The sequence below is a fragment of the Gavia stellata genome, chromosome 4 (genome assembly GCF_030936135.1).
Source record: "Gavia stellata isolate bGavSte3 chromosome 4, bGavSte3.hap2, whole genome shotgun sequence".
Classification (NCBI taxonomy): domain Eukaryota; kingdom Metazoa; phylum Chordata; class Aves; order Gaviiformes; family Gaviidae; genus Gavia; species Gavia stellata.
The window spans coordinates 81,300,673-81,326,116 of record NC_082597.1 but is presented as its reverse complement, the minus strand read 5'-3'; the positions used below and the strand labels follow the sequence as shown (position 1 = coordinate 81,326,116).

The 25,444-nt window shown below is 42.4% G+C and overlaps 1 protein-coding gene across 1 annotated transcript; it reads right to left on the bottom strand.

The window, feature by feature from the left end:
* Positions 1-3,049: 3,049 nt before the first annotated feature.
* On the bottom strand, positions 3,050-15,442 carry KLHL42 (kelch like family member 42). The gene is made up of 3 exons (XM_009814556.2): positions 14,553-15,442; positions 7,140-7,333; positions 3,050-3,747 (listed from the first exon to the last, which is right to left on the bottom strand). Exons 1-3 carry the CDS (start codon positions 15,440-15,442, stop codon positions 3,296-3,298), a joined length of 1,536 nt encoding a protein of 511 aa, XP_009812858.2. The 3' UTR covers positions 3,050-3,295.
* Between the last annotated feature and the right edge of the window lie 10,002 nt (positions 15,443-25,444).

The window sequence follows — 25,444 nt, the reverse complement described above, 5'->3', positions numbered from 1 at the left end:
TCACTGAGCAACAGTTCTGTTGGCTAAAAAGCAGCTTTTTAATTATTCTCTGTTAGTGACTTTCAACCAGCTTTCCTTGACCCGAAGGGCAGAAGCTGCCCAACAGTGCCTTACGTGAAATATTAAAGTGATAGAAAGAAAATGAAAAGGGCATGAAAGACTCACTACAGTGTTTGGGTTTTTTTCTGAGGTATGGAGGCTACCCACATTGCATACTTTTCTCTAATGAATTTTGTTTAAAAAACCTATATATATTTCATCCTGTAGTAATACAGTTCATTTAGATTATTTTAGTCTGGTGCTACCACTAAATTCAACACCAGTTTTGATTCGTGATTGCAGTACTGTTAGATGTCAGTATATGAGGAATTTGCACCATGGATTAACAAAAGGGTCTGACTGTATTTACAGTCTGAGCCATCCTTCTCTTCTACATCTGAGCAGGTTCTCCAGATTTTCAAGGTGGTCACTTGATCACTGGAAGCTGAAACCAAAACATAGATAAACCCAGTGTGGAAAGGCCTCTTGTGAAAAAAATCACACCTAAAAGATGATGATATAGCTTTTGGAATTATGACTGCACTAAGAAATGAATGGGTTTGAAAGGACTTGATTAGATATACCACACTGCAAATCTGGGAGTGATGGGTTTTCACAGTTAATTTGCTAGGCAAGAGAATGCCGCAAGTCAGATGTGACTCCCTCCACCAGTATCGGTTTGAGTTGACTTATGGATGGTTGTAGGGTACTGAATCTGGAACTGAAACGAAATGAAAGAAAGCAAGTACCATAATGCGACTGAGAGTTCATCACCAGACAATACTGCTTGTATTTATTCTAAAACACTTCTGAAAGAAGAATCTTATGACAGTCACCTTATTTCTTCATTGCAGAAGAGCCATTGTTTGGTATGATACTGCTGTCAAAACACAGCAGCTGCCTGATGCGTTGTGTTTTCAAAGGAATAAACACTAACACATAAACAAGGACTTAACTAATTAAATTCATGCATACAGCTGAACAGTAGACACTAGTTTGGGCTGAAGCATAACACACTCTGCCAGGCTGCAAAAATTCCACCCCAAAAGTAACTCTTGGACATCCAAAATACCTTGCTTCATGTCCACCTGTATCCTAAAAGTATTCAAACCCATATGCCCTCATTCTGGATGAGTTTCCTGGGATTTTCTGTTTGGGTTGCTATGCATGATCGGAAGCACCAAAATTATGCACCTAAGCACTGAATGTGTGAGCAATAATTGCCAAGGCACTTCAAGTCCGATCGCTCTTTTAGTCAGCACTGATTTCATGCAAAACCACGGAAAAGCAGGAAGTTAAAAGGACCTTGAGAGAACCATTGCTGCCTCCTCCTTCTCTGTATAACAGGCACCTATCTTCAAAAGAAGATTCAGATTCCTGAATTCCAATGAAGAAAAAAAGAAAGACATCTCCACATACTAGGAACCTGTTGAGGTGAATTAAATCTCGTGTTTTCTCATGTGGAGAAACAGCTGGTGCAGAACCAGCATCCCTGCAATGTGTTCAGCACATGCCTAGTCTGGGTATCTCTTCCCTAAAGGCAGCCGCAGTAAAACCTTCCTGTGATGACCAAGACCTCCTTTTCTTGTCGCGAGGACACACGTTCCATACCTGGGCAGGTGCCTTCAGAAGATGCTTATGAACTTGTCAGCTACAAAAAGAAAAGGGGCCAATCATGTCTATAATGCTCTCAGGCAATAGGCAGGAACTGGGAGAAGCTTCTGGAGTATCTATTCCTGAATCCCCACAAAGGAATTTTCACAGTGACCATCTTTGTAGAGACTAACAACTTTGGGTGGCAAACTTGAGGTAATCTCTCTATCAAGCTCCTGGTAACACAAGAAAGAGCCAAGATTCATAGAATCATAGAATCATTTCGGTTGGAAAAGACCTTTAAGATCCTCAAGTCCAACCGTAGACCTAACCCTGCTAAGTCCACCACTAAACCATGTCCCTAAGCGCCTCATCCACACATCTCCTAAATACCTTCAGGGATGGTGACTCCACCACCTCCCTGGGCAGCCTGTTCCAATGTCTGACAACCCTTTCAGAGAAGAAGTTTTTCCCAATATCCAATCTAAACCTCCCCCGGCGCAACTTGCGGCCATTTCCTCTTGTCCTATTACTTGTTACTTGGGAGAAGAGACTAGCATCCACCTCTCTACTACCCCCTTGCAGGTAATTGTAGAGAGCGAGAAGGTCTCCCCTCAGCCTCCTCTTCTCCAGACTAAACAACCCCAGCTCCCTCAGCCGCTCCTCATAAGGCTTGTGTACCTGCTTGGGTGGCGTTGGCAAGAAGTCATTTCCACAAATCAACCCTTCCAAACCAAGTGATGGATGTCCTGGGTGACTGTTACTAAGCAGGATGCACCTGGTGCAGAATCACCACTGCATGTGCTCATGCACATTTTCCTAACGTGCAGCTTGTTGCCAACTATAATTTGATCTTTAACACTCAGTACTACAGAATACAACAAGGTAACTAAAACTTAAAACCTTCCTGAAGATCAGCAAAATTCTCCATTTGAATTTAGAGCCTTTTTACCTCTATCTTAATGGTAGCAATAAATGTTGCCAACTTCCATTAAAGGAGCATCTAGCATTCAACCAGTAACTGTAAGCCTCTAGGCAATTCCTGCCAGTCCCTGGCAAAGCATTTCATTACAAATAATTCAGGGGAAGTTCTCATTCCTTGATGGTACCCCAACTGCCAGCACCTTTGAGAAAATCACTTGTTACCGTAGAAGAGGTAAAAATGTGATACTATAAACAATTTTAAACATTGTGCATTTGACAGAACATAGTATGAGTAAAACCTGCATTTTAAAAGAAATCATTGCCTTTGTAATTTTTATTATACTTATTAGTTACTTTCTTGAATTATTTCCACTTTTACCATGTATACTTCTTGCTCACCTTCTACACTGTCTATTAAGATGGAGAATAAAACTAGACAGATCAGTTTTGTCTTTGGAATTCCTTTACCAGTTACCAACACAAGAATTTTATGTTTAAATTGCAAACAATACCTGGTGAAATTTTAACCCGAAACAACAAAATTTTTAAACTGAAATCTTAAAACTGTTTCTGGAAGCATTTCTCTTAATACTGGATTTTGCAGCTTTTTTAAAGAACAGAATCAGTGTTTTATGCGTACGTTATGCAACCACATTACATTCTGAAAATGGAATTATTTAGAGGGAGCAATATTTCTTCCAAGAATGATTAATGAGCTGAAAAGAAAAACCTGATGCTGTTACACTTCTCGCACATCAGGCAAATACATAGAACAGATCAGCATGTTTTGTCCAAAGGCTGGAAAGCGTCTTAGTGACTCCCAACTGTCCGTAAATATGTTATACTTAAGAAAAACACGGTGCTCCAAGCTTGTAGATAGAGTAATATCCCTACTCAATATATAGACTCCATCATTGTGGAGAGTGCAAGTCAAGTTAAGACCCGATTTTGATGTGTTCTCTTTGAGGTAGAGCCATTCTTTGGTAGCAATGTTGTAAGACTGCACAGTTAACACGTCCTCACTTTGGCTGGATTTTTGGTTTGGTCCGAGTTCATGAATACAGCCCCCTACCAGATATATAGTTTCTTCAACAGAGAGCATCTGTTGTTTGCGAACATGGACATCACAAAGTTCAAAGTTGGTCCAGGAATCAGAAGTGGGACAGTACTGCAAAATGTTCATATTCCTATCTGAAACAGAGGAGAGATATTTACAAATAAATAAATATATTAGAAGGTACTCACGCAGGAGGATTCTTCCTCCCTGCAAACTGTATCTGCCACAGACTGCTAATGTATTACAGTGGAAAAACATAGCAGACCAGGGAAGAAATATTGATTATTGAGAACTGCAACTCTTTGCCCTTGACAATCAAGTTTGAACGTTTTGTTCCGTTGCAGAGGGAAAAACTAAGCTGCTTCTGGCACATTGCATGATGTAAATGGTCTGCGGATAAGATTTTAGCAGAATAATCCCTCCCTTTTAACTTAGGCTTTTAATTTTGTCTCCGACTGATATGTAAGAATTTATTATGAAAAGGGAAATGGAGCAATATTCTGCTCTCCAGCAGTGATCACAGATTAATCAAATTATCATGAACACAGTATGCTTCATTAATGGCTGTCAAGTGATGATTTATCATCCAAGCTTAACTTTCATACTTTGCATTCCATTCCATAAATCAAAGTTTTACAGAATAAAATTCATAAGCCTAGTTACATTTCATCAAGTGGCATGGATGACCTAAGGGCATGCGTTCAGTACCTTAAAAAGAGAGAAACACACATTGTCAAAATCATTAAGAACCAGGAACTCCGTGCTCCAGCATCAGACAGAGGCATGGAAAAAAGCTGAAGCCATACCTATACTTCAGTTACAATTCAGTGGAATTCACTTATTCTATGGAATTGTTATAATACCACCCTGATTTATGGTGCAGTGGAGAGCCTGGCTGTGTCCAAGGCTTCACTAAATTAACACAGAATGCACAGGACTCGTTAGCTAGTAAATTCAGTTTCAATCTCTAGAGGCCTGAGCTTAAATCCAAACTCAAGTGACAAGCAGTAACAGGTTTGCAGACTCCAGCCTGGTCTTTTAATAAAAGCTGCTCCATATTCCAAGTCTACCCTGCATGACAATCTCCAGATGAGCTCCCAAGCAGAACAGCAGACAGTGACAGACTGACGAGTTATGTAAGGGCACAGGTATAAATAGCCATAAATATAAATGGATTGTCATGAATGAAGTGCATTAGCAGCATGATTAGGGAGGTGCTGCTATAGCATTTGCTTGCACTCTGATGATTTTCAGTCATTGTTTATTCCTTTACATTGCCTTCTTGAACACCTAATCCACTTTAAAGAAAGGAAAAAAGAGGAAAAATATCGTGGCAATGGTCTATGAAATTGCTGATCAAAGTTCTACATACAGATGTTCTTTATCTACAAACAATGTATCATTCTCCGACTCTTTAGTGGGGAAAAATCCCAACATTTCTAGCAATTAAATTTCTATGTCTATCCATAGCAGTAATCTTCCCAGGTAAAAGGTGCTATGGTTTGAGAGGGGGCATATGAAATGGAAGTACATTGTGATATGGCCCTCATTTGCTCCATCCAGAGCCTGGGTCTTTTATATCTACTGAATTAAAAAAAAACCCTAATACAAAACATGAATGTTATAGTTCCTAACATGGAGTTTCTATTAGGATCTAGGTTCACAACTGAGAGCTGAGAACTGGAAGGAGGCTCTTTATTCAAGAAGTCTCATTGTAATTTACAGTGGGAAATATCAGAACCTACTATCTTTTGGGAAGTGTAGTCGCAGGAGAAGGCTCTACACAGATCAAAAAAAATGATCCACAAAACCTACCAAAACTACAGTCTTACTGAGGTATATGCAGAAATACTAAAAAACCCCAGTAAATTACATTATTAATTGCTGCATGTGTTTTATTTAGTGAATGTAGTGAAACAGCAAATGAACCTCAGCACCTCTCAGATAGTTATGCCTTAACACCCTCCAACATCTGCACAACTTTGAAGGTGAATCACCCGTGTAATTGCAGCAATTCTGGTTTCTAAGTCTGATAGGTGTCCTAAGCCAAGGTGTCATAGAAAAACTGACCCTAGACCCTTGTTCTGGAAAGGATCTTTATTCATAACAAGCACAGGCATTTGTTGTCCTGAACGGTCTTGGATTTAAACATAAGCCTAAATGTGCTAGCTATCCACTGCTCATGATTTTATCCTGGTTTATAACCCATTTCCATCAAAAATGGCCTTTAGGAAAAGACCTAAAAGATCTAGGAAAAGACAGTGGCCTGAATGTCAGTGGCAATCCCCTGAGGTGTGGAAGAAGCAAGAGGTAACTCACTGATTATCCTTCTTCAACTGAAACCATAGATAATAAGTACTGAATAAGGAGCTTGACACAGGGCAGCAATCCTGACAACATAAGCTTTGTCAATGAATGTTAAGGGAGTAGGATCTGCATCAGCAAGATGCTGATCTTCCTATCCATGCTACCAGGACTAGGCAGCCTGAAGAAAGAACAGCACAAGCACCAGAAAAGGAACTTGTGAAGTGCAGAGGATGTAGGAGACAAGCTGGCACTCCCATAATCCAGCAGCACCATTAACCAAATCAGAGCTTTTTCTTCGTACCTATTCTTTCTCTAGATAAACATGAGAAAACCCCTAACTCCAGGCTCTAGGGATAAGTCTTCCCATTACTCTCTGTCTCAGTTCCTTCTCCTTGTTGTCTGCTCTCTCGTCTCAAAGGATGTTTCCCCTTGGGTCTGACTTTCCAGCACAGCAAGTGTTGCGTGCCAGACATCCTTCAGTCCTAGTGCCGGACATCAGGGAGCACAATGCAGGCCAAGAGGTCCTTTAGGGGGGATGACCAGAGGACCGGGACTGCAGAGCACACCACAGACCACAGCGTGGCCCTCCATACAGACACAGGCACGCCGATATCTTTTGTTTTCCTCAGTGAAGCCACCAGGTTCTGGGTCAGAATGGACCGAACAAAATGCTTTTGCAGGTTGTCATTACCACGAGGACCATGAGGGGTGGAAGTGTGTCTTTTATACAGTTCATAATGATTCAGAGCTAAAATCTGCTCAGACACTAGAAGAGGCAGCTTGTTCTAATGTCATTTTAGCTTCGCTTGCAGGACTCTCTGTAAAAGCTGATCTCTCTTCTAATTTTATTCTCCATTTGGGAAAAAAAATGAAAACTACTGTGTTCAAATGAAGTGGGCAAAGGCCTAGAGATGGGAATTTAAATTTAGGAAATCCTGATAAATCCTGAACTTTTGACATGAAAAAAAATTGACTTCTAAAACACTGAGAAAACGGTATTTCTCCGAAGAATGGCACTATATGCTTAAGGAATGAAGTTTCATGGGAGTTTCATTTGTCAATTATTTTCTACCAGTGATTTATTTCTACATGTTTTACTGAGTATTATGCAGCTTTATACATCAGTTCAAAAGATTTCCTGAAAAAGAGAAGGAAATTATCCGGGCCTTGAAAGCAATCAGGCTAAAAAACAAAAAAAGAGTAAAAGCAAGCTTTCTACCTCGTGTAGTGTATCCTCCAATAACGTAGATCTTGCCCTTGCATTCGCAAGCGGAGAATTCTGCAAGAGGGTTTGGCATGGATGCTACGAAATTCCACCAGTCGTTTTCTGGGTTGTAGCACTCCACGTTGGAAAGGGATTGACCACCGATGGCATAGAGTTTTCCATTTACAGCCAAAAGCTTAAAATTGGACCTGAAAGAAAAGGTTGCAGCATTGAAATAGGTTGCGTAGATGTACAGAAAAGTATAGGAAAGAAAGTTCTTCCTATCCAGGCTCCAACATACTCATCATCACCTTACAACTTGTACCATCACTTCATCTATTACAGCATTTGAAGTCTTCCGTGCAAGGCCAAAATTCTGTAATTACACTGTAATTACTCCGGACAGTAACCAGTGACATTCTGGATGTTAATGATGTTGATGCTGAGACTGATGAATATTTTACTTTGGATTTCAAGCTGTCACAGTTTGAACTCTAAATGTTTAGTTAACTAATGTGTTCAGTAGATGTCTCATTTTTACCAGGCTTTTAGTGAAGTACCTTTAGCAGAGAAAAACCTATTATGTATACATACCAACAAGGATATTATTTTAGTTAAAATTGCAGAAATTTCAAACAAGACTTGATGAATACCTAAGAATGCGTAATCGTCTCAGTCTGTAATATAGAATCTCTTTAATAACCCTAATAAACTGAAATTTAAAGCAGTACACACTGAATCATGTTCTGCAAAAGAAGGAAGAGAGAATCTCCTGTACCTTATTCAGCATTAAACTACTAAATACCTCCTCCGTCCCACTGAAGGAAGATACATCTGTAAATTAATGTTCCACCCATAGCTGAACAAAACACACTGCACGCCACAGGCGATGCCCTGTTCTTTTCTTTCTTATTCTGTTCCATTACGCTGTTGTATTTCACGCATGGCAAAGGGCAACTTTCTCATTATTTAAGCTCAAGAAGCCTTATATCTTATACTTGTAAGATAACACAGGCAGAAAGAAATGGTCTGTGGATATTAAAGGTGCACATCTGCAGGAAGAAACCAGAGGACTTGAAGACAGAGGGCTTGCAGGCTCAGCTATTCCTGCCAGCTGTGGAAGATGGTCTAAGGAAAGATGAGCTTTTCCTCTCCTCAGAAGCAGTCTCATTGCCTTGAAAGGTTGTTCCTTCTCTACTGCTCAGCCAAACTGAGATATTACCATGCAGCATCCCAATTAACTAGATGTATAAAAGTCGTTGGAGTGCACCAGCTCAGCAGAAAGCCAACCGGGGGACTGCGTTATGTCTGTAAAACCAAAGTGCTGCTTTAGACTTGCATTGGCCTGCTGAGCAGTAAAGTGAGTTCCACTCTGCATGAATCCAAGATTCAAAACTTACCGCTAAGTAGTTTTGCAGGGTTTTGTCTGGACAAAATGAACCCTGCCTAACAGCAGACTGCCCTGCAATTTCTTTTTATTAAATATATTTGGAAAAAGAATTTGTTTCCAGATGGAATCATTTTGTTCTTGTCATCCTGATATAGCTTTGGAAACTAAAATGCTCCTTTGAAGGAATTAATTGCTTTTTATTCATTTTTTTTGCTGACATTTACAATTAGGTCACTCTGTTCATCTCCTCTCTACAGCAATTATGTTTTCCATCTTAGAGAATCCAGAATAACACAGCAATCAATAGCGGGTATGAAATGAGGATAATTACTTGCAAAACATTATGATTTCCAAAGCAATGTACCTGTTCTAAAAGTTATGGTGGGAAAAAAAACCCTGCACAAATTAACAAAGGGACAAAAACACAAAATGTAAATGCATTTTCCAAGCAATCCTTTAAAAACTAAAGTATGTAAGGAAGTCCATAACTCTGTGCCTATGATGGAGATGGTACAGGATTTTTGGCTTATAAAATGAGGTCTCATGCGCACAGATAGCATTTCCCTATCCTAAGACCTTCTAGCCACTTTTTAAACATGCTAAAAGTTCTGCCACAGAGGACAGGAATTAACTAAACAAGCGTGTCGTGTCAGAACATTAAAGAATTCACGTTTCCGAATTCACACATGCTTCTCTAGTTACCCTCTAATTGTAGCCTCTTACTATTTTACCCGAATGGAGGTAATTTATCCAGTTTTTGCTTGATGGCCTTCGTATCACTGAACTGTTTCTTGCAGCACAGGGAAAACTGTCTGGTGAAAAATGTACAGCACAACTTTCAACTTCAATTATTCTAGGAGGCCACGTACATTTGTGTCAGTCATTTATACACTTCCAACACTTGTTAAAATGGATGACATTCAGTGGAAGTATCTCAGATTTATGGAATTCATTAGCTATAAGGTTCATTTTACTCAGAAGTAGCCATAAGTATCCATCAGCACATTTTATATGAAAATTTGGACAAAGGCTCAATATGTTATGAAAAACTTCTGCCATTCACCCTTCCATGCCAATAACAGCAGGTGTTTTTATGGAGAGCGAACATTAGGAAATATTTAGTGTATTTTTACACTCTTTTAATGTGTTGGAGCAGCTGGAAACAAGGAAAGCAAACACTGAGCAACCAGCCAGCTCTCCACAACTAACAACTGTTCCATGGACCACAGCTTGGAAACAACAGAGCTGAACAGGCCCTCAGATTCAACTGCGATATAACTCCACTCACACCAGTGAGTTTTCTAAACTCGGGGGATCAAAAGTACTTTCTAAATGCCAGGCCTAGCGCGTACCCTTCTTGTTGGGACAAGACCAGGTACGAGATGTCTTCTGAGGTCCCTGGTTTCCTCTGAAAGGAACCCCAGGAACACAAACAAGACTGAGCTGTGGGGTTTTACCATAGTTCAAAATATATTTTTCATTCAATAAAGACAAGCGCAAAGCACTATATGCACAAAGAAAGAAAAATATAATGCACAAATGCAAAGGACCTCGGGGGCAGAGTGACTAGCTTTCTGAATACAGGACAACATTCAACAACTTGCAAAAAAACCTGCGTTGTTCTCGATTGCATTAACAGCCATAGATGCATCTGCAGGAGACCACTATGCGGCCATGAAGAGGACAACAAGCATTCTTCTGGTTCACTGACAGATATCATTCATTTAGTAGACAACGAGAAGTTAGCAGAGCTATTAGAGAGGACTTCCTGATCAGAGGGGTGGCTAAACATGGGAACAAGTTACCTGGGAGGAAGGAGGTTGGAATCTACATTGCTGGAGGGTTTCAAGAACAAGTTAGATGCGTATTTGCAAGGTAAGCTTGGTCCTGCTGTAGAACGGGAGGCTCAAACTAACTAACCCATGGTTCCTTCCTGCCAAACGATCAACTTCAACCTTAAAATTTCTCACAAATCAGATGACTTCTTTATTCTAGTGTTAAAGCATTTACAACAGAGACGAAGAACCATGAAAGCACAGGTACGAAGGCAATTCCAAAGCGGTTTATGTTTTTTTGCATGAACCACTTTTTTTGCATTCCTTACATGAGTCTGCAAGAGCACACTGCATCCAACATTTAGCTTTGGAAGTGTGTGCTATGTTTGTGATAAATACAACATGAATATTTTGAACTTAATTTTTTTTCTTTTCCCCCAACACAGAGGAATTTTGAGTGAAAAAAAATATTTAAAAATGCAGAAAGAGAAGGTCTCATAAACCACTACCATTCCCCAGGAGCATCCTCTCCTATATTCCTGTAAGAGTCCTCAGAGTGGCAGCAGTTCAGGCACAGATTGCTCACAAAACCCATGTTCCACGTGCATGTGTATAATCCCAGCCAGGGGCTTACAAGGGTCTTCCAAGCCTGGAAGATTTACCTGCCATGAGTAGGAAGGTTCTGAAGGAAAATCGAAGTGGAATATACAGCTGTAACTGGCACATGCAGCAGAAATCCTGTGAGTATATTATTTTTAAACAGCAAATTTCAACTGACAGCATCAATTTAAAGAACAGTATGGAAAGGTATTCAAGGACATTACTTGAACAGTCCCCAATGCGCTTTGTTACCTTCTTGTCTCCAAAGACTACAAGTGGTCTTGGGCAACCCTTACATGAAGTTTCTTCCACAAAAAAGTCCAGGTCGTTCTCTGAAGACACTATTCCAAGTACAGCAATATCTCTAGAATGAAATGATCTAGAAACTGTGATCAGTTATGGACTATTTGTGACCAGCACTAGATTTAGCCCTCAGGTGATGAGAAACTCCAGGCTCAGTCACAGGCTTCCTATACGAGCCTGAGCAAATTATTTTATCTCCCTTGTGTATGCATAAATAGGGAATAACACTTTCGCAAGCTTATGTGGGCATCACAAGAATAATATACAGGAGTTACCTATTGTGAACGAATTTGAAACCACAGTAATAAGACCTCTACATCTAGAAAGAAAGCTAACAGCTATAACCTAAACCAGAAGGCCTGCCAAGTATTCACTATACATGTGATGGCTTTTGTCTTCTACTTAGAATTAAGTTGGGGCTATTTCATCTATGCATGTGTAAAGAATCCCGGCATCCTGGGATCCTATGTTACAATAATGGAAATAATTAAAGATAAAAAAATATCATAGAATTTACAGGGTTTGTCGAGGGCAGAGAACTTCTTATATTAGCAGCAAATCAGCACAATTATTTCCCTAACTTCTCAGCCATGCCTCGAGGCCAACGTATGCATCCATTCATAGAGGCCAAATCCAGACACTCTGTTGCGTGAGGTCAAACCAACTTCAGTGGGAACTAGAACCCTCCCTCAAGGTATGTAAAAAATTCATCCATGGGATGTAATTATATCAGCTGACAGAAATTCATTTGGCAGGCAGTTACATGACTGTAATTCCTAAACAGCACGCTGGGCAACTGCCCTGCTTATTTTACGACAGCAGGACAAACTAAAAATACAATGCCGAGCAAAGTGCAGATCTAATTGCAGCACATCTGCAAGACGGGCATCAGTGCTGTTCCTGTTGAATGCAAACTCCCCGATCCTAAAAATCTCCCTGCTCTTGGCTCCTACGGCACAGGCCACCCCCTCCTGCGTTCTGGCGGCAACAGGTCAAGCCGGTCATCAGAGAGCTGAAACGTTATGTCAGATAGGAAAAAAAAAATTAATTAATAACTTCAGAGTCAAGACTCCATGAAGATGTTAAAGTCAACAACGTGTTTTGTGAATGGGTCAGCAGACTTGCCATGAGAAAAACTTCCCCTGCTTGTCATTCAAGGAGCAACATACTCACTTGCAACCTTGCAATCTAGAGGCAGATGTAATCCTGGGTTCTTTTTGACCTGCAATAACTACCACGAAATGTAAGAATAGACACTGTTCCAAAAATACCCATTTGCGTGCTACTTTTCTGCCATAAATGGCCAATGTGAAATTCTATGCTAAGGAACACCTTGCTCTCACCTGCGATGGGCCTAAAGATTAAGTCGGTATGGCAGTGCAGTTGAAAATAGTAACATAAGGAAAAAATACCCATGTGTTTATTGCAGATATAATGATTATATATCCTAGAAAAAAGGGAAAGCGTGGAGGGAAAAAGGCTGATCTAGAATTTGAACAGTCAGGTTGTAAGGTGAAAAAAAGGGCTTTGAAAAAGCATTTTTTTAAACGCCCTCATTCGCCATGCTGCAGAATCATTGCACATAACAACATTTCTCCTGCTACACACATCACGCAAACCAATGCCAAAACCTCGTAACTTGATCAACGTGGGACTTCTATGTTTAAGTTAATTTCCATAGGAGACGCTGTGTGGGCTGACCCCATCATCCTTTCCTACCAAGGCCAACGCGCTCTCAACCATGCTCACGTAGGCAAGACCGCTGAAGCGAGGCCGGCTAAAACATCTCAGTTCCCACAGGCGCCTCGGTGAAGACTGCTTATAGGCTCAGGCTCTAAGAAATGTGTCTGCAAGAAAAGGTGTTTGCAGTGTTTAAAAGCAAAACACTCATTTTACATATGATATTTTTTACAACACCCTTCCAAGAAGCCAGAAGTATCCCAGGTTTCCGATCAATTCTGATGACTGATTACGGAGGCAATCATTTCAGTGAAATACTCACAATATAGGAAGTGGGAGGAAAAAAAAAAAAAGGTGAAATGGGAAAGGACTAATTTTAGATCAAACCTCTGTTTTGAGGGGTTTTAGCTGGCAAGCTCACTGGAATAAAGACTGCAGTTTTACTACCCAGATAAAAAGCATTTATGTCTATGGTTGGGGTCTCTGGATGATCCTTGAATTTACCGGATGGAGAAGAGAATTTCCATTCTACAGTGAATTTTGGCCTCCTTCCTTGTTTTAATTCTGATTCAGGCAGAGAAGATGATAAAAATTTAAGCACTTTTTCTAAAATCAAACAATGAGGAAGTTCACATTGGATAAACAGAAACATTCTGTTTCAATGAAGTAAAAGGCTTTGTTTTGGTAACTCTGCAGCGTGATTAAGGTAGAGCAGCCACAACCTTGGCCAGGGCGATTGACTCTCTTCTTGGGTCTCCCTCAAGGTTAGCTCCTTGTTATTCTTTCAAATGTAAATTATACAAGTGTTTCTGAATACTAACTTAAACATAAATGTCAAACAAACAATTCAAAAGGATAAAGGAAAAAAGCCAAACGGTCAAAACGATGAATGATTCCAAATATTCTCATAAAGTGAGAAATTTCTCACAATCTTCTGGTGAATATTTCACTGAAATGCAGACCTACAAAACATTCAGATTTTTATGAAAGTGCCAACCACTGACAAACCGCTCCAACTAAAAGTTTTCAGCCACCTCTAGCTCCGATAGACTGTACATCCCCACTAAGAGCAGGAAAACTTGTCGCTTACAGTACTGGAGTTAAAATATATCACAAAGAAAGTAGGAGAAGAATTTTATCTTTGGGGTTTTTTTTCAATCTTTGGTATTTTAAGGAGAATTTCTAATAGCAGCGAGAGGGCTGTTTGGAGAGACTGGATCCTTGGATACTACAATTTAAAGGAGAAGTGGGAGCCCACCACCATTTCTCACCGAGGTGAATGAGCACACATGGTGGAGAGCTGTAGCACAGCTGATGCCTAGCTCACGTTCTCCCGCAGCTGAGGCCTTAACCACCAGCACGCAGGCAACAAAGTCCCATCCTCCTCGCCCTTCCCTCGCCGCAGCAGCTCCCCGCGCCGTGCAGACGGGGCCCCTAAGCAGGAGAGAGGCTGCGGCGTTGTGCTGTGGTGGGGTAAAGACAAGGTTTGCCAGGCCTGTCCGTCGCCAAGCACGGCGGTCCTTCCCACCGCATGACGCAAGAGACACGGGCGATTCACGGCACAGAGACAGGTCTGAATCGCTTCTCGTAACGCTGAGTGCGGTCACCACCGCGTGACTCAACAGGGTCTATTTTGACAACATGCACGGACACACGTGTATTTCAGGGAGCAGGGGTTACCTCTTCTGGTTCATTGAAGCCAGCTGACTCCACTCGTTTAGGCAAGGGTTGTAACAATGGGCAGCCGAAATCTCCTGGCTGGTGATCCTGTAGCCCCCGACGATGAACAGGTAGTTGTCCAGCGTCGCCGACCCGTAGCCTCGGACGTTCACCAGGTCGGGGGGCAGGTTGTTGGCCAGGGGCAGCCACCTCTGCGCTTCCTCATCGTACCTCAGCATGGACCAGGGGGCTTCCACCTGAGGGTGACAGCCCGCAGGCGGGCCCAGGGAGGAGGCACCCATGAAATCCCCGATGGCCACGAGGGTGGCGGTGCCCCTCATCCGCCTCTCCTTCAAGTGCTGCTGGAGAGCATGGGGCAGGAGGAGATGCGGCCGGGCATCGGGCCTCCGCAGCACCTGATGGTAATGGGCGGCCATGAAGTCTAGACAGGCATCGTGCAAGTCCTGGAGACCGTAGACCTGGGCCAGGCGGTGCAGCTCGAAGCAGTTGCCCAGCCTCACCTGGGAGAGGAGCAGGCGGAGCAAGGGGGTGACCTGCAGGTAGGAAGCGGCCTCCACCAGCTCCTCCAGCAAAGGGGGCCCCTCCTCGCCCCCCTCCTCCTGCTCCAGCCTGGCCAGGCAGGAGGTGTTGATGAAGTCCAGCACCAGCTCCAGCCCCAGCGCGCTCAGCCCGCCGCGCAGCAGCTGCTCCCCCTGGCCCTGCCCTGCCTCCCGCATGCCCGAGCGGTAAAGGGCTCGGAAATAGTCACTCTGCTCGATCAGCTTCCTCTTGCACACCGGGTAGCACTTGTCGCCCAGCCGGATCTGCACCACCTCCTCCCCCGCACCGGCCCCATATACTTCTTCCCCTTCCCCCTCCTCTTCCTCCTGCCGCCGCTCCCCCAGGGACATGGCTCACCCCCTCCCCTGGCCGCGCTTCAGCCCGGCCGCTGCCGCCTGCGGGCAGGCTCCTCCTCCGGCCCGCCGGCCGCTGCCGGGCTGGGAGGAGCGGAGCCGAGCGGAGCCGGGCCGGGCCGGGCCCCGCCGGGGGGGGGGGGGCGGGCTGGGGGGAGGCGCTGCCGCAGCCCCGCCGGCCCCCGCCGCCGCTCCGTCCCTGCAAGGCGAGAAGAAGGGAGGGGGAAAAAACCAAACCCCACAAACACCCCCCCAACCCGGAGAGGAAAGAGAGAAAAGCCCTAAAAAGGCAATGCTGAGGGCTCGGGCGCTGGCCGGGCCTCGCAGCGCTGCCCGCCGGCGCCATCAGCGCCAAACGCCGCCGCAGGGCCCCCACCCAGGCGGGCCCTGTGCTGGGGAGGGGGGTCTCCGGGCCACGCGGGTGCCCGGGGCACGGCCAGAGCGGCCAAGCGCCGCGCTCCGCGGCAAAAGGCGCCGCCATTCCCTCAGGGCCCCCCCCCGCCCCCCGCCGCTGGCCGGGCTGGCAGCTCCAGCCGGCGGCTCCGGCCTCTTGCCATAAATGTACTTCTGCAGGCCCGGCGGGGGGGAATATTCTGGAACCACAGGCGCAGGAAGGAAAAAAAAAAAAGGGGGGTACATGTCCACGTAGCCGTGCACGGGCAGGGAGGCGGCGGGAGCGCCTGGGCAGCCGCGGGGGGAGAGAAGAAGGGCCGTGCCCCCCGTCCAGCGCAGCAGCAGGGTTAGGAACGGCGGGTGGGACCCAGTTCCACTCTCACCTGCCCGATTCCTCCCGCACTACTCCCTCAGAGGCTCAGCCCCCGCTTTGGCGTCTAAAGAGACTGTATAACCCGTTCTGCTACGCTATCTTTTCTGTTTAAGATCCTGGAATACATCCTGGGGATGTTATTCGTGAGTGCTCTACATACCAGGGCCCTGAGTTTGTTTGGCATGAACAAGGGAAGAGCAAATTAATAACTGAGCATCCTGGGCATGGATAAAGTGACTGTTTTGCTCTTTGTTACATTCTTGAACCAGAATGACAGCCCTCTTCCTTTTTTTTTAACCTGCCGAAACCGACAAAGTCTGCCATCCTCTGTTATTTCTATTCTCACATGATGCTGCTTAATATGAAGAATTTAAAAATATATCTTGTGTTTTTTAACTTCATAAAGATATTTCTTTCACCCCGTGTACTGCAGACCATAGAAAATCTTTCCCTTCAGCAGTAATGTGACTCATCTCCAGTTACTGCCAATTGCTCAGTTTTCAGACAACTCCCCATTTCCACCACTCAGAAAGGATCATTTCCCCCAACTACTAAAACTCTTCAGAGTGGTAGTAGGCTGTTTCTTTCCTTTCTTTTTTTGTCTTTTTTATTTTTTTTAAAGGAGGACAGGGTTGTTTGCTTTTTAGCATTTCCTCTGTGAAATAATCCTCTCTCACTGTTTTGTTGACCTTCAGCTTCCGAACTCTAGCCCAGACAGACAACAGGACTGTCAATCTCAGTTACAGGTGTTCTTTTCTGCTGACTTTTTTATAAAAGCATTTGTTGAGGTGAGGTAGATTTCTGCGCCTTTTTGTTTTCCACCTCACTTCAAAGCATTTTCATCATCTTGCTCTTGAAGGGCCTGTTTCATGTTCTGAAATCCTCTTATATAGGTTTCCAACCAGTTCCAAAGAGCTCTCTTCAGCAGCCTCAGTCCCTAGCTAGGTCACTACCACCTCTCATTTTCTTTTTCCTACCAATGAATTTCACTCTTCGCTTGTTCTGCATTCCTCTTTCATTCTCCCTCAATATTTAATCAATTTTCAAATTCCACTTTCCTGTCTTCTGTTCTTGATGAAGCACTGCATCATTTGGCTTTTTGACCTTCTTACGCCTAGCTGAAGCTCAAGTCTGAGCACTGGCCGGTCTTTTCTCTGCCTCAGGTTCAGCCTTGAAAAGATAATCGCACACAGATGTCTTACTGCTTCAGTGGGAGTCCAACCCGTATTTCCTTCTTGTACTTTAATTCCCGTAGGGAGACATTTCAAAGCAATTGTAATCACTCATACTTCAGAGGTAAACAGAGAGCTCGTGTTTGTCGTGGCCATTAAGCTCCCCCGTTGCAATAGAGTACGACTGCCAACACAGTGGTATGATTGCCATCTTTAGACATCTGTTTTGGAGTCTCGTGTGTTTGATGTATTGGTAAGTTAGCTCCTAACTGGTGAGTGATTTTTTCCATGTAGTCAGTTATGGTAAGTTCTGTTCCCTCAAAGCGTTGACACCGCAGCCTGGATAGATGGAATCCTTCGGTTGCCTATGTGCCTGCATCTGCCACTCTGCCAAGGATTTCAGGTCCATCTTCCTCACAGTCCACGAGGTTTTTAATAAACTGCATATATTTAGTCACGTACTAAGAAGTATTTTCTTTCTGCCGGCAAACTTTCGAGAGCACTGATTTCTATAGCTCCCATCAGGAGCTGTCATACGCACAAGGGGTCAGCAGTACTCTTTGTTGAAGAGCCACTTTTGTAAAAAGCCTAAATCTGCTTCCTTAACCAATTATTTTTACTAGGCTGATTGTCAGCTATCTGTGCTTTATCCAGGCTTAGGACTGGGCAATTGTGTTAAGTCAGAGCATGCTGACAGGGCAGTTCTCTTGGTTTTTTACTACGCTAATCAGTCAGTCTGTGGGGTGTGCTTATATAGAACTTACACTGCAAATGCACCAAGGCACGGACTGCCTTTTTGTTCCATGTTTGTACAAATAATTTCATCTGTCTCCCAGTCAATAGCTATACTGTTTTATGATAAGATCAATAATACATATTATTATACTGGAATCAAAGAAAAGGTCTTGCTGTTTTGCCAGCAATCATCTTGGTTGGTCTTAAGAGAGTAAGAAATGTATTTTCCAGAGTTAAAAATGGAACTCTAGTGCTAGAGCTACAAAGTCAAAATCTGGAGTTAAGACTTGCACGATCTTTAAAACAAATACGAAAGACCATCTATCACTCTTCAAGAACATGCTGAAGCATGAAAAACCATGAAAACAAGTTTGCATCATGGTAGGTATTAAATGAGTGCGCGATAACATACGCTGAAGAACAAGGCATTTACACAGAGAAGAAGACAAGGGTAACTACGCTCAGCTTTTCAATACCTAGCTTTTAGAGTTTGGCTTCTGGAGCGAAATCTTCAAGCCTGTTTTAGATACTTCAGGTCTCTCTCTACAGCGTCCAAGAGACAAATTTATCTCAAGGAAAAGGATTCTCAAGGGACAACAAGTGGAGCAGGAAGGCACCAGAGAGTGTCAATAAGGGCTCTCGAGAGTTCAGGTGGCCGTTTCTGCTTGGGATTCACAGTCTAGACACTTTTTCCTGTGCTTGGTGCCTGAACTATTTTCTTGTAGTTAATGCCTGAATTATTTCCAAGGCTAAAGAGAGATCGCTCTTTTCTTTCAGAAAGACTTGGAAATGGAAGAAGCTCTTCTATACAGCAGCTACATTGTAATAGACCATTCAACCATGATATGGAAAACCTAAGCTTCTGACCCTTTCTCTGCCTGGGCATACATGTCTATAGCCCTCTGACTTTTCTAGCTTTGCAAAAGCAAGGGAACATGGAGAGTCAGGAGGAGCTACTGGTACAAAGATAGGAAAACCAAAGCCAGAGATAATTAGACAGAAGCAGCACTCTTTCCATTTTGCGTGGAGCTCGGCTCATGCTTCCTGATGGGTGAGGCATGTGTATAGGGCTGGTGCAAGCCTGCTCTGCGCGCTAAGACTGAAGCCTGCTTACGCTTTAGATTCACTTCAAGTATTTAACACTGCTTAGATTTACTTAGAAAACCACGGCCACTGGTTTTTCCTCCGTGAACCACTCAATGGCTCTGCGTGGTAAGCTGGATGGGTCTCCAGTCTGGTAAGGTCACAAGACACAGTGAAGAGGGGTAACAGAAGTACCAGTGACTGGGAATCAGAATGACAAATGCTTTTCTTGGCAGGAAACCTGGTTTACATATACATGAAATATAGCCTAAATTTCTCTGTGGGTCTAACCCAAGAGCACACAAAAAATCTGGAGCAGAGGAGAAGCAAACCCTTAAGCAGCAGTACAGTGCCTAGAGGAAGACTGCAGTGGTTTTGTGTTTGTTTTAGGCAGACCTTCTCTTCATTCAACACAGAGACACTGGGTAATACATGAGAACCAGAAAGTAACACCAAGCCGATTGCTCTAAGGAAAGGACCACATAGAGGGCAAAAAACAAAGGAAAAATTGAATTCCTTTCAGCCTTACTAGTCTAAAATGTGAACTGGAACCGAATCAAGGGATATTTAAAATATACATGCTATCTAATATAAAATATAAAGTGCCACATTCTTCCCTCTGAGACGCCAGGGAATTGTACTGTACTGCCAGGGAACTGTGTATTGAGTAATAGTGGAATTACTCAAGAGAGGAATTAGTCTTTTGGAAATGATTCACCAACTGCTGCCATTGTTTAGTATTTTCCTTGTCACAGGATACAAAGTAAGCATCTGTGGAACATAGGAAATATCCTCCAGTATTTCAGCATTAAAAATATCAGTGTTCTAAAGGATCTTGGCATTTCTGAGAGGAACTGACTGGAGCATAATTTTATTTCAACTGAAATCTCTATCATTTGTGAAGGATGAGCTGCTAAAAAAGGTAATTTCTTTTTTCAGACTCGTAGCCAAACAAAGCACTTCTTACCCAATGCCATTAGCAATGCTATTCCAAAAAAAAGCACTCCTATTTCTAATAGCACTTGTTTAGACTTTATTCCCTATTATTTTCCTTTTTTTTTTTTTTTGCTTTTGATGTACTATTTAATATTTATTCCTTGCAACAAATGTCTGTTGTAACACTACTGAAAAAATACTTGCAGTGGTATTTTTTTGGAATACTGATTATTTATTATCAAGTACTTAACTTAGCCCTGCTTTAGTCAGATTTAATGAGCGATTAATACTAAAGCGTGCGCTACTGAGCTCTCTCTGGGCAGCAAAAAGGCTGTTCCAATAGCCCGTGTGCTAGTGGACATTCTCTGTGGATCATGAGAAAGCTGGCTCACCGGACAGCAGAATGGAGGCATGAGCGTGTAAATCCTTACAACGGCATTCAATCTGTTCAGCTTTTTACACCAAAGATCCAGTAAGGAATTTCCTTGTAACTCTCTCAGGTGAAATAAGTGTTCCCTGACAAAACCTGAATGGGGGTCAGGCTGCTGGAGTGCTCTGCCTGCTGCTGAACCTCCTGTTAGGGTTGTTTGTTCTGCACAAACGCATCGTGCATCCCCCGCCAGAATTTTCTTGTGTAGCTCTGTCTAGATGAGAGTAAACTGGGTGCTTTTAAAACAGCATATATTTTTAAACCCTGGTGCAGACAGGCAGAGCTGAATTTTAGTACATAATAACTAGGTAAGATGAATGGTAACCCACATGGAAGACTTTCGCTAAGTATCCAGCTGTATAAAATTCATCACAATATTGAAACTCCATCCCCTTTGCCTAGTTTCAAGTTCTGTCATAAATCAGCATTCATTCATTAGAGTGTTTGCTAAACATTGTGCCTTTTGTCATAAACCTTGGCTCAAGTTTACATGTATGCCAGCAGATTTATATCTGTATAAATCTAATCTGGCTAAGACTTCTGTTGCTCTCTGTTTGAACACACAGATTCCAGCCTTCGTGCAGAGGTTTTACCAGAATTAGTCTGAAGCCAAGCTCCGAGAGGATCTCAGGGCCTGGCAGCCCCTTTGAAACAGGGTTTAAAAAATGCCTTGCACAAAGTCCCAGGAACAGAAACCGTAATATTTCACCTCTTTTTACCATGTTGTTGGGATGGGGCTGAAACCAGAATCTTGGACCCAACTGTCCCAAACCTTGGAGAAAGTCAGATTCATTAAAAACTTGATATATTGCTCCAAACCAAAATCTGACCACTAATAGCTGTTTTTGACAAAACAGTTCTCTCAAAAAATGCTCTTTTGTTGGACTTAAGACATTTTGCAAGAATGTTTTGATTTCAAGGAAATTTTAAAGGAGAAAGTGAGCGCAGTATTTCAGTAATGTCAAAAAGATTTGCTTTGATTTTTTTTCAAAGTACTTACATTTCACTATTTCATGATTCATTACATTAGTATTTTATAACTTTTATACTATAATAGAGTTACAGTGACATGTTCTGGCATTATCAAAATACTTAGCTTAGGTAAAATTTTAGGTAAAAACATTTTTAGGTAAAAACACTGCTGTAATAAAGGGAAAACACACGTGCATATCTAAGAAAAACGAGGTAACGACGATTTCAACGCAGGCCTGCAATTCAGTTTACTCACATGGAACGCAACACAGGCGCAGAGCAACACTGACTTCAGCAGAGATTATTAGGGCTGACGTTGCATGGGATTACGCTGCACATTCGATTAAATAAGCTTACTGCTGTTCAAAGGAGGATATAGGCAGGTTCATACCTTGCCTGGGAAACTGCAGGCTTTGGTCTCATTTCTCAGCTGGTAGTTGCAATCTTCCGACTGCCCTGTCAGAGACAGTCTAAACCACGGATGGTTTAAGCTGTCATGTTTGACTTGAACTGTAGCAGAGAAGAAGTGCTTTACCCACTTAGCACCGCTCTCTCCCCACGCCTGAGACAGGCTGGGTCTGTGCTAGCAGCAATCATTCGTGGCGTACTTCTCCATCATCGTGGCAGCATCCAGGAGCGTTGCCTTGCTACATTTGGGCCTCAGGGAGTATCTCTCCCTTCTCTCCTACAACGTACTTGGGAAAGGGAAGAGGCAGACAGGAGGCCCAACTGTCCTCTCTTGTATAGCCCGCATTTACACGGGGGATGTCTCCTTCCCTGGCTTCACCACCACTGACAAGGCAGAAGAAAGGAGAAACTATCAAAGACAGGCATTAGCCTTGGCTGGGACATAGCAGCTAACACCGCTGTCTCCCGTAGCCGTTCAAACAGGATAAATGCCTAAGCCTGAGCCTGAGCTGGGACACTGACTGTCCTCCCGCATCAGGGCTGAGAGGGGACTTCACGGCATTCAGCGGAGAAGCACGGGACAGTAACAGTGTGGGCAACAGATGACCCGTGAACAAAGCCAATGTGCAGTGCAGTTTTAGACAGGCTGATCTGACCACAGAATCAAAGCCGTGGCATTTTTAGTCCTTTTTGGGGCTGCCTTCCTGTACTGTATAGATCTTCCTTCTGGTCTTTACATATTCTGAGTACTAGAACCATATATTCCATATAAGCTAAATGTAGTTCCAAATATCAATACATAACCATTACTTTATATGGAAAAGGTGTCTGCTTCTGTTTATATTTGGCAAAAAAAGAGTTAATGCCCCATGAGAAATCCTTTGTGCCAGGAAGCTCTTGGATTGTGCCATTATCACTGCCAGCCCAGGTGGAAAACTTCAAGTACTGTTTCTGTTTATAACAAGAATCATTAAAAAGATCATTCTCTTCCTTTGTGGCAGGTATGTTTATATCTCTTTTACTGAAAGGGCTGCAAAGACATCCACGTTCTCACAGAAAACAGGCAACTGCCTTTTTGTTTTCCAGGATGAAATCTGAGAAGACAGATGAAAATAACATGAAGTGCTGGTCTGATACTGGTCAGGGGCTCCTTACTAACAGTAAAAGTCTCTTGATCCCTCCTTGCAGAGCACATGAAACAGTCGGTCACTGGTTTGCAGGTAAGACTCGGGTATTTCCTTCTTGCAAAATGTCTGTGATTTAAAACTTTAGCATTAAATTATATATATGCATTTCCCATAGAAAAGTCAAAGTGAAATTATGGGGAAGCTGGCAGAAGACTCTGAAATTTAGGAGGGAAAACTTTTCCGTTTTTAAAGGAAATTGCCTAAAGCAGCCATTTATTTATTTCAATCTCTTTATATTTCATTAAATAAAACATTTCCCTGCAGCTCTTCCTGCTCTTATGATTTATTCAGAAACAGAGAAGGGAGAAAGAATGACAAGTAATGAAAAGGAGAAAAGGCTGCTTGGCTGAAGCACACAGCAGAAGAACAGAATAAAAACATGAAGGTGCTGAGAAAGACTAGCAACATGTCTATTGACAAACAGCGGCAAACAAAAAAGAGATTTAAAATATCCATTGAAAACATATAGATCTGTACAAAACGTGACTGGTTACCCAAGCCCAATTTTGCAAATACATAATTAAACATCACGCACAGTGAGTACTTACACTTACTGTGTTTGGTGACTGCCTCAATGGAAGTAACACATACTTAGGAATTTGTTGCTTTACTCAAAACAGAGAAAGACTTATTCCATGGTCTGAAAGATGCTTAGATGCTCAGGTGTGTTCACATCCAGTCTCGCACTTTACCTTAATGTCCGGACAGAGCCCCACTGAAATCGAAAAAATCGTGTAGTATTTCAGGTCCATCTAACTGAAGTAGATCACAGGGCTAGTCCTTTATTTTATTTTTTTTTCTGGAAAGGAAGAAGTAAACATATTTGTCATTCACACATACACTTTGCAAGGCACCAAACGTATAAAAACAGAGGAGCTGAGACAGCGTAATCTTCACATAAATATAAATACATATACTATTAAAGCTACCTATTATATGTAATTTTTTGTTCATGCAAATAATCCTATTTATTTCAATGGACTAAAGACGTATTCAGCTTTATCCAATATAAATACTTGTTTTGTATCAGTTTAATCTTCTTGTTCCATGCTTCCCCAAGTTATTCAGAGTCTTCTAGATTTCTCTTCTTGGAGATATGGGAAGAGTAAGAGGAGAAAAGCAATCAGGAATTAACATTTTTGCATGCAAGTCCTACTGAACAAAATAGATACAAAATTCATACTAAATGCTGGAGGTAATGCCAAAATACAAGCATATCTTTAAAAATTCTGAATGTGTCCCATATCAAGCGATGCCTTGGAATATTTGGAAAGCTGAAACAAAAATTTTAGAAAAATACACTGTCAATAGTACTTGTGGCAACGGTAGATTGCCTAAAATGCCTAAAAACATCCCTGGGCAGTCCACTGAATGCAAAATAACAGGTGTATTGAAACACATCTAAGGTTTTAGGTAGGGATTTTCACACAGAGATGAAAATAAAGATAAAGCACATCAAACTACCAGACTAAATAAAACAATACAAGTACCAAGAGCTGGTTTTCAGGACAGAGGCTTAAAGAATCGCCCACTTACGCTCTACAATTTAATTCACATATTCCCCACAACAGACACGCAATCTGCATAAAACCAGACATTTATTTGGAATCCTCCTAATTATAGCCAGTAGTTCCACTAAATAAATAAATGCCTTGGTCTTGATATTGGATCAACAGGAGTTAACCTGCTCTGAGCTCTATTACGTTCTAAGGAGCTCTGCAAGGAATAAAATTGTATACATGTCCTCTCCTTTCCAAACAGGGGGCCTTGTTTTGCAAAACAAACACCAGCTATAATGACTAAAGAATTAAAATGAGTTTGAGGCTTCCCCCCGTCCCATGTTACTGATCTATACTTCATGTAGGACTGGGGAAATTCCTTGATTCTAATCTTGAGGGGGAGAAAAAGCTGTGTAAAATATTTTTATATATTCAACACACAATTTTTATTGCAGACAACTGTATTTCTACCTAACTCTCTCAACCTCACTGTATAGTCCATTCAGTTTAAATGAACTCATTGTAGTATTTTAAAGCTTTTCTGTATGAGAGGCATATAGAAGCGGGAATCGGGGATCAGACTGGGTCCTTTTAAGAAAAAAAACACTGGGGAGTTTCAGGTTTCAGACCAGGTGCTTAAAAAATTGCCTCCCTATATGCCAACTACATTTTGTTTCTTGCACTCTCACAGGCCTTTTTCAAGCTTAAACATAAGCAGAAGAACCCATAAAGACTGTTCAATATTCTTAAACTTACGGAAGATTAGGGGCAGGACTTTGATTACCTACCTAGTCCAAATATGAATGTAGGT